At 38.1% G+C, this 16,547-nt stretch overlaps 1 protein-coding gene across 1 annotated transcript in view; it reads left to right on the top strand.

Annotated features, from left to right (window-relative positions):
- The first annotated feature begins 5,275 nt into the window (after positions 1 to 5,275).
- EIF3H (eukaryotic translation initiation factor 3 subunit H) overlaps positions 5,276 to 16,547 on the top strand; it is a 118,166-nt gene continuing 106,894 nt past the window's right edge. Inside the window, exon 1 of the mRNA XM_053558360.1 lies at positions 5,276 to 5,435. Coding sequence (XP_053414335.1) covers positions 5,304 to 5,435 — 132 coding nt within the window. The 5' untranslated portion in view covers positions 5,276 to 5,303. The remainder of the gene's footprint in view (positions 5,436 to 16,547) is intronic.

The raw sequence follows: 16,547 nt of genomic DNA, 5'->3' as shown, positions 1-16,547 counted from the left end.
TTGTATCATTATATAGGAAGTAAATTTCTTGCACACATTTGATGGTTAGGTCATGTTTTCAATCTGTTCTTGTAATTGTCTTTTAATTGGCATATTTGAAACATTTATATGAATGTAATTAATTTATATTAATGTAATATTGACATGGTTTTTTTCTATTCATTCTCTCTGTATTTCTCTGTTTTCTTTTTCTTGCATTCTTGTGGTTATTTGAACATTATTTAGATTATATTATATTGATTTATCTGTAATATTTTTGGGAATATCTCTTTGTAAAGTTTTTAGCAATTCCTTTGAGTTTATACCAAATACAAATAACTTATTACAATTTAGCACTTTGTCATGTTACCAGTTTACCTCCACATATGGCCTTCAACAGTGCCTATTTATCAAGTAATTGTTTTAAATATTTCTTCTACATACACTTAGAACCATGCTAGATAATTAAAATTTTTTTGCTTTAATCATCAAAAATAATTTAGAGAATTCTAGAGGAAAAGGAAAGTCTACCATAATAACTCATATTTTTATTTATCGTGTTCTTTCTTCCTCAAAAATGTCTTAAAATTTTGGCTGGGTGTAGCAGCTCACACCTGTAATCCTAGTACTCTGGGAGGCCCAGGTGGGAAGATCCTTTGAGCTCAAGAGTGTAAGACCAGCCTGAGCAAAAGAGAGCCATCTCTACTAAAAACAGAGAAAACAAAAATTATCCAGCATTGTGGCAGGAGCCTATAGTTTCAGCTAACTGAGAAGCTGAGGCAGGAGGATTGTTTGAACCCAGGAGTTTGAGATTGCTGTGAGCTGGGCTGATGCCACGGCATTGTAGCCTGGACACCAGAGTGAGACTTAGTCTGAAGAAAAAAGACAGTTTTCAAAGTTTTTTCTTCTTCTTTCTTTTTAGGGAACTTCCTTTAGTCATTCTTTTAGGGTAGGCCTTCTGGCAACAAATTCTTTCAGTGTTTCTTCATCTAAGATTGTGTTGATTTTCTTTTTATTCTTGAAGAACAATTTTGCAGATATAAGTTTCTAGGTTGACATTTTTTTCTTCAGCAGTTGAACAGTGTATAACTTCCCTCTGATTTCTAATTTAATGATATCTAATTTCTAATTTAATGAATCTAATTTCTAATGATAAATCTACTTTAATTCTAATTGTTTTTCCTTTGAAAGTAAGATGTTATTTCTTTCTTCCTGTTATCAGTATTTTTTCTTTGTTTTTCAGAAGCTTGACTTTGATATGTTTAATGTAAATTTCTTTGGGTGAATCCCTTTTGGAGTGTGCTCAGCTTTTTGAATCTGTGGTTATGACTTTTTGCCCTATTTGGGAAGTTTTCACTCATTTGTTTGACTACCTTTAATCCATGCTCTCTTTCTCATCTGCTTTTGAGACTCCTATGAAAGGATTCTTAGATTTTTTTTTCCTTTTCCTAAGTCTCTGCTCATTTATTGTGCCAGTCTTTTTTTTTATTTTTTTTTTTACTGTGGTAAAATACATGTAACATAAAGCTTAACACTCAAATCCCCTTTCGAGTGAACAATTTTAGTACCACTGAGTAAATTCATATTGTTGTGCTATTATTACCATCATTATCCTCTGGAACTTTTACACCATTCCAAACTAAAACATGGTACCCATTAAATAGCTCCCTCTTTTTCCCTCCTCCCAAGTGCTAATAAATAGTATTCTACTTTTTTTCTTGATAAATGTGACTATTCTAGAGATCTTATAAGTGGAATCATACAATATTTGTTCTTTTGTGTCTAGCTTATTTCACTTAGCATATATATATATATATATTTTTGAGTCAGAGTCTCACTTTATTGCCTTCTGTAGAGTGCTGTGATGTCATAGTCACAGAAACCTCAAACTCTTGAGCTGAAGCAATTCTCTTGCCTCAGCCTCCCAAGTAGATGGGACTACAGGCACCCACCACAATGTCCAGCTATTTTGAGAGATGGCAGCTCGCTTTTACTCAGGCTGATCTTGAAACTGTGAGCTCAAACAATCCACCTGCCTCAGCCTCCCAGAATGCTAGGATTACAGGCATGGATAATGTTTTCGAAATTCTTCCATATTATATCAGTATTACAAATGAATTCCTTTTTAAGGCTGACTAATGTTCCATTGTATGTATGTATTTAACCTTTCATTTATCCATTCATTCACTGATAAAAATGTTTAGTTATTTCTATCTTTTGATAATTAGGAATGATGCCACTATGAACATTGGTATACAAGTGTCTGCTTGAGTTTCTACTTTCAATTCTTATGATATATCTGAAAAGAAAATTACTGGATCATTTGGTAATGCTATGTTTAATTTTTTGAGGAACTATCATACTTTTTTTCCACAATGGTGCACCATTTTACATTCAGGTAATCTGTACTGAGTGGGCCCTTCCTTCCTTTCTTCCTTCCTTCCATTTTTTAATTTTTATTTGAGACAGAGAGTCTCACTTGGTCACCCTTGGTAGAGTGCCATGGCATCTTAGCTCATAGTAACCTCCAACTGTTGGGTTCAAGTGACCCTCTTGCCTCAGCCTCCCAAGCAACTGGGACTATAGGCACAAGCCACAAAGCCCAACAATATTTTAGAGACAAGATTTCCCTCTGGCTCAGGCTGGTCTTGAACCTGTGAGCTCAGGCAATCCACCTGCCTCAGCCTCCCAATACAGGCGTGAGCCACTGCGCCCTGCCCTTCTCTCCCTCCCTCCTACCTTCCTTCCTTCTTTTTTTTTCTAAGCAGGCTCTTGCTGTGTCAAGGCTGGAGTGCAATGGTGTCATCATAGCTCACTGTATTCTCAAATTTTTGAGCTCAAAGGAGCCTCCTGCCTCAGCCTCCCAAGTAGCTGTCTTTACAGGAATGCAACACCATGCCTGCTAATTTTTTCCATTTTTTTGTAGAGACAGGATCTTGCTATGTTGCTGAGGCTGGTCTAAAACTCCTGGCCTCTGTGATCTTCCATTCTTAGCCTCCCAAATTGCTAGGATTACTGGCATAAACCACTCACTGCACCTTCAGACTAAGTAATTTCTGTCGCACTGTCTCTCATTCACTGGGTTTTATTTTCCTTTTTCTTTTTGATTCTACTGTTAAAATTATCTCTTGAGTTACTGGTTTTGGTTATTATAGTTTTTAATCTCTAAATTTCCTTGGTTCTTATTTATATCTTCTGTATCTTAGGTAAAACTGAATTTGTTCATTGAGGCCTATTTTATTTGTTTCAAGTGTGTTTACTGAAACAATTTTAGGGTAGCTGCTTAAAATCTTTGTCAGCTAATTCTGACTTCTCTGTCATTTCAGTGTGAGCAACTATTGATCATCTTTTTTTTCTTCTCCAGTTAGGCTGACATCTTCCTAGTTCTTGATAAGATAATGAGTGAGTTTTGAATGAACCACAGACATTTGAGTATTTTGTTACTGAACTCTGGGCCTTATTGAGATCTTCGGTTTTAGCTGGCTTCCTCTGACACGGCTCTGCCAGTGGAAGGGTCGGTATGAGAACAAATGAGATCACTATGAAATGAAATCAAAATAAAGAAAAGAAAATCTTCAAGGTCTGAACTCTGGTGCTCTTCAGTATTTAAAGTTTGGAAAGGGGTAAAAAAAATCAGCAATGGCAACTGAGAAGAAAGAAGCAGTCAGTGATCTAGGAAGGAAACCAGGAATCCAAATGAAGGAAATGCCATTGCTTCCAGGATTTTTCTATTAATATTAAGGGTGATCATACTGATTTCAAAATTTAAATTCTGCTTCATAGTTTTTCTCTCTCTCTGTCTCTTCCCCCTCTCATTTATACTCTTGGATCTGGGCTATTTCATATATAGAGGGTCCACATGAACTATCTAGGGACATATGGAAGAACCCATTGAAATGTGTTCAGCACACATGGCTGCAAAACCTTAGTGGGATTTTTTGAAGGACAAAACAAAACTGCAAGGAAATCTTAACCTTTAGTTAGTGGTTTTATTGCTAGTGGCAATATTGGTATTATAATTTTGAAATAAAATTCTGTTACACATATTGTGGGATAACTCAGTGAATAAATTAATGACTGCTTATTGGTAGCCTGGATGTTTTCTGATGCTTATCATTCCAGCTATCCAGTGTCAGGCACAAACTTCTAGTCTGATTCTCTCATGAGGGATTTTCTTTATTCTTTTTTCATTTTGGTACCATTCTATTACTGATTTGTAGTGCAATTCTATGATGATCAACCTGGAATACTTCTAAATTTGTGGAGACTTCCTCTGTGGCCCAGGATATGGCCTATTTTGATAAATCTGTCATGTATAATTTAAAACAATGGCATTAGCTTTCCATTTTATAATTTTAGTAATTTGTCAGGTATAACTCTTCCTGACCCCAGACTGAAATGTAATTCCAGACCCCAAGGACAAAAACAACAAAAAACTCCAAGATACTCTTCATTGATCTATTCACTATCTTACTGATAGAGTAAACATTTCAAACACAAGAGCTAGAAAAAAAGTTATTTGAAAGCAGAAAAATAATGTTTTAAAGTGCCCATTTAAAATGGCTTTTCATAGCTGTCACACATTCTTTTAAAGACTTGGGATGTATATTTCAGAGTAATGTGTGGTAAGTCAGCATGAGTTTTAGAAAATAGGTTCTGCATGGTCACTGAACACTGCCTTTGCCTTTCCCCGTCGCGGAAAGGCGGCAGAAATACATATGATAACTTCTTTGGTACTTTACTCATCTAAATCCTTACATGAAACTAATGGCAAAAAATTTAATTAGTTCCGGTAATTCTGAGCAGTTTCTATGTTTTAATAAATTTCTGTATAATCTAAGTGCCTAGAGACAGCTATCTAAAATTACAAAAGACAAGCTGCGCAATACTAGCTCGCCATTAATTAACAGAACAAACGTCGGGCGAATCACGTCTGTTTCCTATACGTAGAAAGGGAGTTAATACAGCCCATCAGTTTACAAGAATTTAAACAGAAATTTAAAAAATTAGAACTAAAAGCATTTTTACGTAGGAGATGGTACAAAAATGCGAGGTACAACCTTATTATGACCGTTTGCCTAACGGAGAATGATTAAATATAAAGAAAGTCTACTTCGGTCTTAATTCAACCAGCAAGGGGTCGAAAATGCCCAGTACGCATGCGCAAGGGATTCCGTCCGGAAAGAGGAGGGAGGCGGGTCTCCACTTTGGCCTCTCCTCCCAGTCCCACCCCGCCACCGTCCGCATGCGAATGACGTCACGCTAGACTCGTACTTCCGCTTCCGGTAACTCACGTTGCTCTTTCTTCCTGTCTGGCTGAAAAGATGGCGTCCCGCAAGGAAGGCGCCGGCTCTACAGCCACCTCTTCCACCTCGACCACCGGCACTGCAGGGAAAGGCAAAGGCAAAGGCGGCTCCGGAGATTCGGCCGTGAAGCAAGTGCAGATAGATGGCTTGGTGAGTGGGGTTCTTTGTCCTTAGGCCCACGTGGGGAGCTCAGTTTCTAGCCCAGTCCCTCCGACGTGCTTCCAGCATTTTCTCCTCTGGGCTTGGTGCAACTGGGTCAAAGTTTTCCCTTAGTACCTTTCTCTTATATCTTTGCTTTTGGAGATGGGGCAGAGAATGCGACAGCCTTCTCTGTTTTTGGACGGGAGAGTTGGCGGCTGAGAAAGGAGATCAAGGCTAGAGGTGTGTTTGACAGGTCCTTGGGGTCTTGTTTTGAGATGCTTAGGAGAAGTGATTTGGGGAAAGATTTTTCTTGGGGACAGGCAGGTGACGAAAGTGTTTAGAGGGCCTTAGGGCCCTAATGTAGGGTTTGGGGAAGGGAAGAGTGAGGGAAACTTCACTGCTTCCCTTCTGGCATCTGTCATCTGTAACTTTCCAAGTGGAGATATACTTTGTAGCCACTCTTTTGAGCCTGTGGTTCAGCGCTGTATCCGAAACCGCATAAAAGTAGATTCTTAGGTAGTGTTCTTTCTGAACACTATAAAGAGTATCAAAGAGAACGATCTTAAATGTATCTTCTACTAGTTAAGGTTTGTGAACTAGGGTGTTGTATAAGGAAGGCCTTGGTAAGAGAATGGACTGAGCAGGGAGAAGGCAAAACTACGATGATGCGAAATTGTATTTTTATTTATTTATTTTGTAGAGACAGAGTTTCACTTTATCGTCCTCGGTAGAGTGCCTCGGCGTCATACAGCTCACAGCAACCTCCAGTTCCTGGGCTTAGGCGATTCTCTTGCCTCAGCCTTCCAAGTAGCAGGGACTACAGGCAACCACCACAACACCTGGCTATTTTTTTGTCGCAATTTGGTTGGGGTCGGGTTTGAACCCACCACCCTCGGTATATGGGGCCGGCGCTGAGCCACAGGCGCTGCTCAGCGGAATTTTATTTTTGTCATTTCTAAGAAAAAAGCATTTCCATGACGTTTTAGCTTTAAAGGCATCTTTCCTGCCTCTTTTAAGAAAGCATCTTCTTTCGTTTTGATCTTATTTTTTTAATGTTATTTTCTACTAGTGCAGACTCCATATTTGTAATAAGGAAATATTTGTCCACATGAAAATTTTAACATGCACAGGGCTCTATTTAGTGGAAACTACTGATAATTTTAATTCAGCACATAGTCTGATCCTGTTGAATTGGGTAAAAAGTGTGGGCTGGTGGCTAAGAGCCCCTTCAGTCTTCTAGGCTCTGCCACTTACATCTCTGTGACCTTAGACCAGTTAGCCTTTCTCAGCCTCACTTTTATTTATCAAGTGGGGATGAGAAGTATTTCATCATAGAGTTTGGATTAAATGAAAATATTTATGGTGGTAACCTATAGTACAGTGTGATTATTATGAGTTTAATGTCTGTGGCTCACAGAATTTGAAAGATGCAGGCAAGAGATTAACTTTGGAAGGCTTTGTTCTATTTGTTTAAGTTCATTTGCATAATGCTTTGAAAATGCAGTAATGTTTGTTCTCCTTCCTGATAGTCTGACTTTCTCTGGCTCATTAGAAGAAGTTATGTGTTTGGGAATAAATGACATATCTTTAGAGGCTGCAAATCTCTAAAGTTAGTGGGTGAGGGGACTTGAATTACATACATTAAAATATTACATACTTGGGAAATGTTTGAGTCATTTTTTAGAAACCTATTTCTTATAAATTTGCTTATGTCACAAAACTACTCTTTGAACTGCTTTGTTTCCAGAGTTGAAAAGGCTACAGGTAAGTGGCATAAATCTGTTTGATGGAGGTAAGTTATTCACCAAGGACTTAGGACATTTTTCTAAGGGCTGAGCAGTAACCCAGTAAAGTGGTATACCAGCAACAGTATCCTAGAGAGGTTTAATGAAAAAAGAGTGCTGAAGGTAGTGATGGACCAGATTTTGAGTTTCAAAACCATTCAGTGGGCTTAGGAAGGTTAAGAGACTGGTTCTCAGTTTTCTGTCTTTGGAAATTATTAGGTTTTATCAGCTCTGTTAGAATTGATTAGTGCTAAGTAGCTGATTAATCTTTTTTATAAGAGATTGATTTATAATCTTAAATGCTATTAATTTAAAAATATTCATGTCTACAAACAAAAGGACCCTTTTTAATTACTAGAGGACTGGGGAAGCCAAATTAAATCAGATTAAAAATCAAAAAGTCACACAGTCAGTTACAATGAGGACAGTTAAAGGCCATCTGGGTAATTTATTCCAGATTTTTGAAAAGCTTAGTGAATTATTTCTTCACAGTAAAGGGTACCTCTCTGCTTTTCTTCTCCACCACTTAGGTGGATATTAACAGATAATTTTTTTTTGTTTTTTGAGACATGTCTCACTCTGTTGTTCCAGGCTAGAGTGCTGTGACATCAGCCTAACTCACAGAAACCTCTCAAACTCTTAGGTTCAAGCAATCCTTCTGCCTCAGTCTCCCAAGTAGCTGGAACTATGGGTGCCCACTACTATGCCAGGCTAATTTTTCTATTTTTAATAGAGATGGGTCTCACTCCTGCTCAGGCTGGTCTCGAACTTCTGAGCTCCAGTGATCCGCCCACCTGGGCCTCCCAAAGTACAGACTAAAGTCTCAATAACTTCTCTTTCCCCCTTTGTAGACATCTGCCTTTTTCGTGATTTCATTTCCTTCCTTCTTCCTGCCTTTTGTAAATCAGTGTTGTGAGCTTTGTTTTTATAATTTCTTTATAGCTTCACAAGTATTCCTAAATGATTTGTTTAGGTTCACATGTTTATATGAGTAAATAAGAATGAAGTAAGAGTTAAGTAATAGGATATATTTGCTCATGTCTTGAGTATTGATACACCTATCACACAAGTTGATTGTTGGGTTGTAAGTATGCTCCTGGTTGCTTTATTAAATACTGTAATGTCAAATTATCTGCCAAAGTCATTGTACTACTTCATTTGTCATAGAATTTTCCAAGGAGTCTCATTACCCCGTATCTCTTCTGATTTTATATGGCTAGATTTCCATTTTTGACAATCCAGTACATTGAAATGGTATTTTTCAATACTCTTTGAGTTGTCCATTCTGTAGACCTTGGGAATGTGTCTCTTACTATACCCTGTAATAGTCAGTGCTCAGTACATCCTTGTGGAATGGAACAGTGAATCTTCATCAAGTCTGTTGGTCTCCTTGTTCCTAGATAAGATCAAGCTAGTTTTTTCTGTTGAACTCTTCATGTGAAACCTACCTTGTTTCCCAGAACAGTTTGAATTTTATCTTCCTTATGTTCATTCGACCCTTGCTGCTCAAAGTGTGTGATCCATGAGCCGGTAAGACAACAGCATTGGCTTTACCAGGGAGCTTGTTAGAAATGCAGACATAACAGTGTCATGGAATCTCAGGCCTTTCTCCTGACCTACTGAATGAGGTGATTTATAGAATTTTTTTTTTTTTTTAAGAGATCGGTTGTCACTGTGTTGCCCAAGCTGGTCTTGAACTCTTGGGAGAGTTCCCATTTTGGCCTCCCAAAGTGCTAGGATTACTGGCATGAGCTACTGTGGCTAATTTATAGCATAATAATGTTTGAGAATCATTTCTCTGGTACATTTTGACCTCTTTCTTTGAACTTTTTAGTGATGGCAACTAATATGGTTCATCTTGGCATAGGATCATGTACTGTTAATGTGTTTTTTCCTTCTCACTAAAATGATAACCCTTTTGAAAGCTAAAATGTAAAAACATTTGTATCCTCCATAATTCACAGTGCTTATCCATTGTCATACTTTGCTACCTCGTAAATTTTGTTTTTGCCTTTTTGTAAGAAGTTACCTTATTGTCCATATGTTGCAAACATATTATTAACTTATTAGCTACCACATTCCCCAGTTTTGTATGTAAGGCAGAATATGTTATAAATAAATGGAAAAATCTGAGTTATGTAGTGGGTCTTCCATCTCCTTGCGTTTGGGATCAACCAGTTCTGCATTTCTGGATTCAATCAACCATGGATAGGAAAGACTCAAGGGGGAAAATAGCCAATTAAAAAAAACCAATATGATAATGTGAATAAAAGATATACTATAATAATTACAGTAAACCTCTGTTAGTTGACCACCCACAGGACTGTAATTGGTCAATATATGATGGTCAACATAAGGAACTAGTCCTACTATATGGATACATACATGGACTTTACTTTCTTGTACAGTTTTAAGAGAATATATGAAATTATGCACAATCAAAACACAGTAAAACCATACCTAGAGTATCATACAAAATCAATGCATTTACTGTTTTCTCATGGTTTAATCACTCTTTCTGAAAAAAAAAAAAAAAAAAAGAGTCCTCTTGGTCTGTTTCTTATTCTTATTACAAACATAAGTGGAGAATGCAGTCTCAATGCTGGCTGTACCACTCAGCATATGTAGGTATTTTTTCCATAGCAGATGACTTCTGCTGTATTATCAGATACCTGACATCCTCTTTTGGAGTCTCTGAAGCGTCTATGTCATCCTCACCTTTCTTTTTCTACTTCATCAGCTGCTTCATGCATTTTTATGCTGCTCTGTCGTTCAGTCAGTGTCACTTGGAAAATTGCTTCTGGGTCAGTTTCATTACAGGTTGCCACCTCCATTGCAATAAAACCTTCAAAATCTACTCCTTAGAATTTTGCCATGGATATGGTCTGTCTAATGGGGCCAGAATATTATGCTCTTGGGTTGTGACAAATACAACTTTCTTGAAACACTTCTGTATCATTTCTTGCTGAACTTTATGCCAAACAGAACTGATCCGTAGGATAAATCCAAAGCATTAACTGATGGAGTGGGTGAAGTTGCTTCCACAGGTGGACCACAGGTTTGTGTATTAGTAATGACCCATTGCAGGAGCTAGGGTTGGTAGTACATTTAAATGTTTTGACGATGCTTTGGTCAAAATGTTGGATTTTTGAGGTCACGTTGGTGAGATGATTTTCTTGTGGGTGGCCATGGCCAGGTTAGTTGTCTCCTGTTAGTAGATTGGACCATTTCTTAATTTCTTCGTCAAAATCCCTTACCCACTCTTCAAATAGGTTACCAGTCATCCATGCCCATTTATTTGACCTCCAAGTGATGGGGAAGTCTTCCAACCAGGGCTTGTGGCATTGCTGATTTACCAATCACTAAGGGCTTTAATTTCTCTGCGAACTGAGCTAGATCAAAGTAGAACTGTGAAATGTTATTTGGAAAGTTTTCCACTCTTATGTTCATCACCCTTCTTAATGAGGCTTTTGTCAGGCTTCATGTGAAAAAGTTTGCACTTGGTCAGTGTTAAAGATATCATCTTTGAAGGCTCTGGTGAAGTCTAGGAACTTTTGGATGAACTCTTCCACAACTTCTGCTGGAACTTCATTGGATACACCACACAAGATTTTCTGGGAGATAGTGTGTCACAGTTTAAATTTCTTTCTTTCTTTTTTTGTTGGGACAGAATCTCATTATGTCACCCTCGGTAGAGTGCTATGGTGTCACAGCTCAGTGCAACTTGAAACTCTTGGGCTTACATGATTCTCTTGCCGCAGCCTCCCAAGTAGCTGGGACTACAGGTGCTCACCACAATGGCCGGCTGTTTTTTTGTTGTAGTTGTCATTGTTGTTAGCAGACCCTGCCTCGGTGTATGTGGCTGTTGCTATAATCACTGTGCTATGGGTGCCGAGCCCAAGACCTGAATTCTTGTGTGAATTATTTAGCAACTTCCTGGATTGTTGGCCGAAGAGATTTGGATTGGGTGTTAACTGCTCTTTTTGGTTTGAGCCAGTTTAATGTCTTCATTGACTTCTTTAAGGGAAGTTTTCCCTCTATTCAACTATAGGCCTCTGCTTTCCTTACCATATGTCTCCCAAGTACTCACGTTTATGTTTTTGGATGTTTCTAACTGTGCTCTTGATAACACCAGAATGTTTCACCATCTGTCTTTGTGTGTTGCTTTCCAGAAAATGTAGATCAACCCTTTCCTTCCATGTCAGCTCTTTGGGTTCTTTCCTCTGGACCATCATGTGTCAATTCTAAAATTTTTCAGTAATTATAGGCTATGCCTATAATTCAGACCAGCCCTTCTGCTGAAAAAAAATCTTCTGCGCATGTGGTAAACAAAAGGATGTTAGGCTTATTAATCCAACATGTGATAATACTAAAACATGAAAAAAGACCTTATGATAAGAAAAAAATAGGGTGGCGCCTGTGGCTCAGTCGGTAGGGCGCTGGCCCCATATACCGAAGGTGGTGGGTTCAAACCCAGCCCCGGCCAAACTGCAACCAAAAAATAGCCGGGCGTTGTGGTGGGCGCCTGTAGTCCCAGCTACTTGAGAGGCTGAGGCAAGAGAATCGCTTAAGCCCAGGAGTTGGAGGTTGCTGTGAGCTGTGTGAGGCCACGGCACTCTACCGAGGGCCATAAAGTGAAACTCTGTCTCTACAAAAAAAAAAAAGAAAAAAAAAAGAAAAAAGTAATACAACTAAGAGGCAAGACCCACACATTCTACCCCGTGATGTAACGTGGACTCAACTAGTCAAGTTATAGAGGGTAAATTAATAATTGTGTGTCACAGTCCAATTGGTCGAGATATAACTTGCAGAAGGGGTCAATCCATATACAGGGTGGCCATAAAATTCATTTGCAGTTTAAAATAGTGTGTAATTTAGACTTGCACACACACTTTATCACCACCCTGTATATAGATCAGTCTTTCATTGAGTACATGTGGTGCATGTCCAGTATATGAAAATTAGGTCAACTTAAGGGGATGATCAATGTAGGGAGGTGGTCAACTATGGAGGGTCTACTGTACTCATAGCATTTACGTTGTATTAGGTATTATAAGTAATCTAGAGATTTAAAGTACACAGGAGAATGTGCATAGACTAATATGCAAATACTGTTCCATTTTATGTAGGGCAGCGGTTCTCAACCTGTGGGTTGTGACCCACAGAAACTGTATTAAAGGGCCGCGGCATTAGGAAGTTTGAGGATCACTCATGTAGGGAGTTGAGTACCTGCATTTTGGTTATCTTGTTCTTGAAAGCAGGACCCATGTCAGGTTTGTTCACTACAATATTTCTAAGTGTCTAGAACAATGCATGACACATAGAAAGCACTCAGATGTTGCGAATGGATTAATGTACTTCTAGTGTATGGAAATTTTCTTGAAAATGAACCAGGAGGAAGTTGGGTTGGTAAATGCTTTGTAGAAATTAATAAAGGTGTTGATTGGGCATGGTGGCTCATGCCTCGTAATCCTAACATTTTGGGAGGCTTAGGTGGGAAGATTTCTTGAGGCCAGTGATTTGAAACCAGTCTGAGCAACATAGTTGAGACCCTACCTCTACAAGAAAGAAAAAGAAAATTACCTGGCTGTGGTGGTGGTGTTGCCCTTGTAGTTTAACTACTTGGGAGGCTGAGGCAGGAGGACTTGAATCCAGGAGTTCTAGGCTACAGTGAATTATGATTGTGCTTCAGCCTGGGTCACAGAATGAAACCTTGGTCTCTTAAAGAAAAAGGTAAAAGGAAACAAAAGAAAAGGAAGTTGACAAGGTGTTGATGAGAAAGGAGCATATACTATTGAGGACTTGGAGAGCAGTTAGCTTTATGAGTGTATTCATATTTCTTCATCTTTGTACTTGTTTATCTGTAAGAAAAACTGCTAATGTTAATTGAGCACCTAGTATTTAATAAGACCTTGTGCAGCAGTGCTTGGCTGGATTTTACTTGATTCTCTCTATAGCTTTGGGAGGTAGATGTTATTTCTATCTTACCTACCTACCAGTTATTCAGATCTAATGCGAAAATGTTGGTGGACGTGGTTTGTGAACTGAGATAAATCACTCAGATTTGTAATGCTTGGCTATGACATGTAACACCGTAAACTTTTCTTAAGACACTAAAGATGTTAAAGAGACTAAATAACTTGTTAAATTCCGTGAAATGAAAGATCTTGTCTGAGGTCCTCTCAAGTAGAATTTGGTTTGGTCTTTTATTTTAATATTTTAACAACAAAATTATATGGCTTTTCTTTCCTTTAGTTTGCTGACTTCAGTGAAGAATAAATAAGTTGTTGTTTATGTATGAATTTTTTAGTCAGATAATTTGAAATCTTTTCAAGCACCGAATTTCTTAGAATACCCATTCTAAGTATAAATGTAAAATTTTTTTGAAGTGTATTACATGATTTTCTCCCCTTCTTATAGAATATTGAACACAGTTTTACCATGCTTTGATGGCAGTGTTATCATTAAAAACGTAAGTTATTGACCCATACTGGACAGTAGTTTTCAAGAATCCCTTGGGGTGGTCTGTTTATTCCTATAATAAATATTTCCTGACATTGAATTTTAGGTGCTTTGAGTAGTTTGTTTCTAGTTCATTGCCTGATTGTTTTGTTGTTAGATTTATCTGTCCCTTACCCCCTTAATTTCCAGCTTTTTATTTGGTGTGGATGAAAAACCAGTTTAGCAAGATTATTTCTAACCTGAGAGTAAGTACATTTAGGAGTGGAGATTAAATTAAGTATGCAGTCTGACAATTTGACTACTTAGTAATATATTTTGCTTAGGCAAGTATAATGTTGCCTATAAAATAATAACTTTTTATAATAGAAAAAACATTTTACAGACATTATTATATTTTAGTAGCTCCAGATGCTGGCAGGACTAGTTAGTTACCTGCGTTATACTGTGTGCATAGGATTCATCCACTCAACAGAAGCTGAGTGACTTTTTGAAGACATAAAGCATTAAAGCTTAAGCTCAGGCTTGGCTTCTGTAGCAGTGTTTACATGCAGGCCACATGCACCGAGGGTGATGGGTTCCAAACCGGCTTGGACCTGCCAAACAACAATGACAACTACCGGACACACAAAAAAATAGCTGGATGTTGTGGTGGGCGCCTGTAGTCCTAGGTACTTGGGACATTGAGGCAAGAGAATTGCTTAAGCCCAAGAGTTTGTGGTTGCTGTGAGCTGTGATGCCACGGCACTCTACTGAGGGTGACATTGGGAGACTCTGTCTCAAAAAAAAAAGAAAATAAAAGCTTGAGCTCAAATTACATCTTTTCATCTTTTATTCATTCTGATATCCATTATTATAGTTACTTCAAGATTTTAATGACTCTATAGATGTTAATTCTTACATACCAGATACTCTTGTAAGTACTTTATGTATTATAGCTTTGAAGTCATACCTCAACTTTTTGATACAGGAACCAATATTCTCCCTGTTTTATCAGTGAAGAAACTTAGGTATGAATAGATTATGTGATTTGTTTAATGTCAAGATAGGGAGAAATAGAAGCTAATACGGTGTACTCAAAGTAATTAGTCCGGTATTCCTTGTTTGAGCCTTAGGATATGTATTTTTTAAAACTTAAATGGTTTATAGACTACTGCTTTAAAGTGTATGAGAAAGATAATATATCAGAATCTTTATATTTAATCGGTCATTTTAGGAGAAGACTTGTTGCTGTGAGAAGTCAATTTAGTAAATATTCTTAAGTTTGGAAAAATGGATCCCTTATCCCTGTGGTCTCCAACACTTGGGCTGCTGACTGGTACTGGTCTATGGCCTGTTAGGAACTGGGCCCCACAGCAGGAGGTGAGGGGCAGGGAAGTGAGCTGAGCTTCATCTGTATTTACAGCCTGACTTGCATCACTGCCTGACTCCATCTCCTGTCACTTCAGTGGTGTCATTGAATTCTCATAGGAACACGAACCCATACTACACTTGGGAGGGATCTTGGTTTTATGAGAGTCTAATGCCTGATGATCTGAGGTGGAGCTGAAGCAGTGATGCTGGTGCTGGGACCAGCCAGTTGCAGGAAAGCAAGGTAGGGTTTACACTGATGCTGCATTATGGTGAGTTATATAATTACTTTTTTATATATTGCAATGTAATAATAATAGAAATAAAGTGCACAATAAATGTAATGCATTTGAATCATTCTGAAACGATCCTCTCTTCCCCAGACCAGGGAAAAGTTTGTCTTCTATGAGACCAGTTCCTGGTGCCATAAAGGTTGGGGAACACTGCTTTAGCCTGTGGGGCCACAGATTAAGATACTAGGAATCAATAATGAAGAAAATAGGAGGTATATTAAAGAGAGTTGGGAGGAGTTTTGTTTGGTGTTTTTAAGTAAACTAGTTTACCTATATCAGGTACAGAAACCTAAGTCTATCTGACTTGTTCATTTTTAGAACGTTTCCAAGATTTAGAGTGACCCTTAGTCACTCAGGTATCTGGGCATTGTTCCTTGAAGTCAGAAGCTTATTAAAATTCAACCTCAAACTCTTGGGCTTAAGCCATCCTCCCAAGTAGCTGGGACTACAGGTGCCCGCCACAATGCCTGGCTATGCATTTGCTTTCTGTTCAAAAGTTCATAATTTCTTTTTCTTTTTTTTTTTTTTTTTAAAGACAAAGTCTTACTTTGTCATGCCCTTTGTCACAAATTTGGTTGCATTTTCTTTCTTCTTTCTTTCTTTTTTTTTGAGATAGAGTCTCATGTCCTCATATCATCCTCAGTAGAGTTGTTGCGTCACAGCTCACAGCAACCTCCAGCTCTTGGGCTTAGGTGATTCTCTTGCCTCAGCCTCCCGAGTAGCTGGGACGATAGGTGCCTGCCATAACGCCCGGCTATTTTTTTGTTGCAGTTTGGCTGGGGCTGGGTTCAAACCTGCCACCCTTGGTATATGGGGCCGGCGCCCTACTCACTGAGCCACAGGTGCCACCCTATAATTTATTTTTTTTAAATATTTAAGGTACTTTAATATTTCACTTGGGAATGTCTGAGATAATATACTTAAAGGGAATATAGCTTTGTTTTTTTCTAAAACTCACTACTTGTAGTAGGTCACTTTGTGAAATGTTTATATCCAGTGAAGATTAGATTTAATAGCAGGGTGGTGTAATTTATTTAACCTGTCCATTTGATGACAAACTGTACTTGTTTCATCAAAACTGAAAGGGCTAAAATGGATACTTGCATATCCCCGAATAGTATGCTGTATTTGTGTTAATGTTTGTACTAAGCCCAAGAACACAAGAAAAATAAATTGGATTCAGGAAAAATAGTGGTAACTCAGTATTAATTTAGTCAAAATATAATATATATATG

Source organism: Nycticebus coucang, chromosome 13 (genome assembly GCF_027406575.1).
Source record: "Nycticebus coucang isolate mNycCou1 chromosome 13, mNycCou1.pri, whole genome shotgun sequence".
NCBI classification, from domain to species: Eukaryota; Metazoa; Chordata; class Mammalia; order Primates; family Lorisidae; genus Nycticebus; species Nycticebus coucang.
This window is presented reverse-complemented; position numbering and strand designations above follow the sequence as displayed.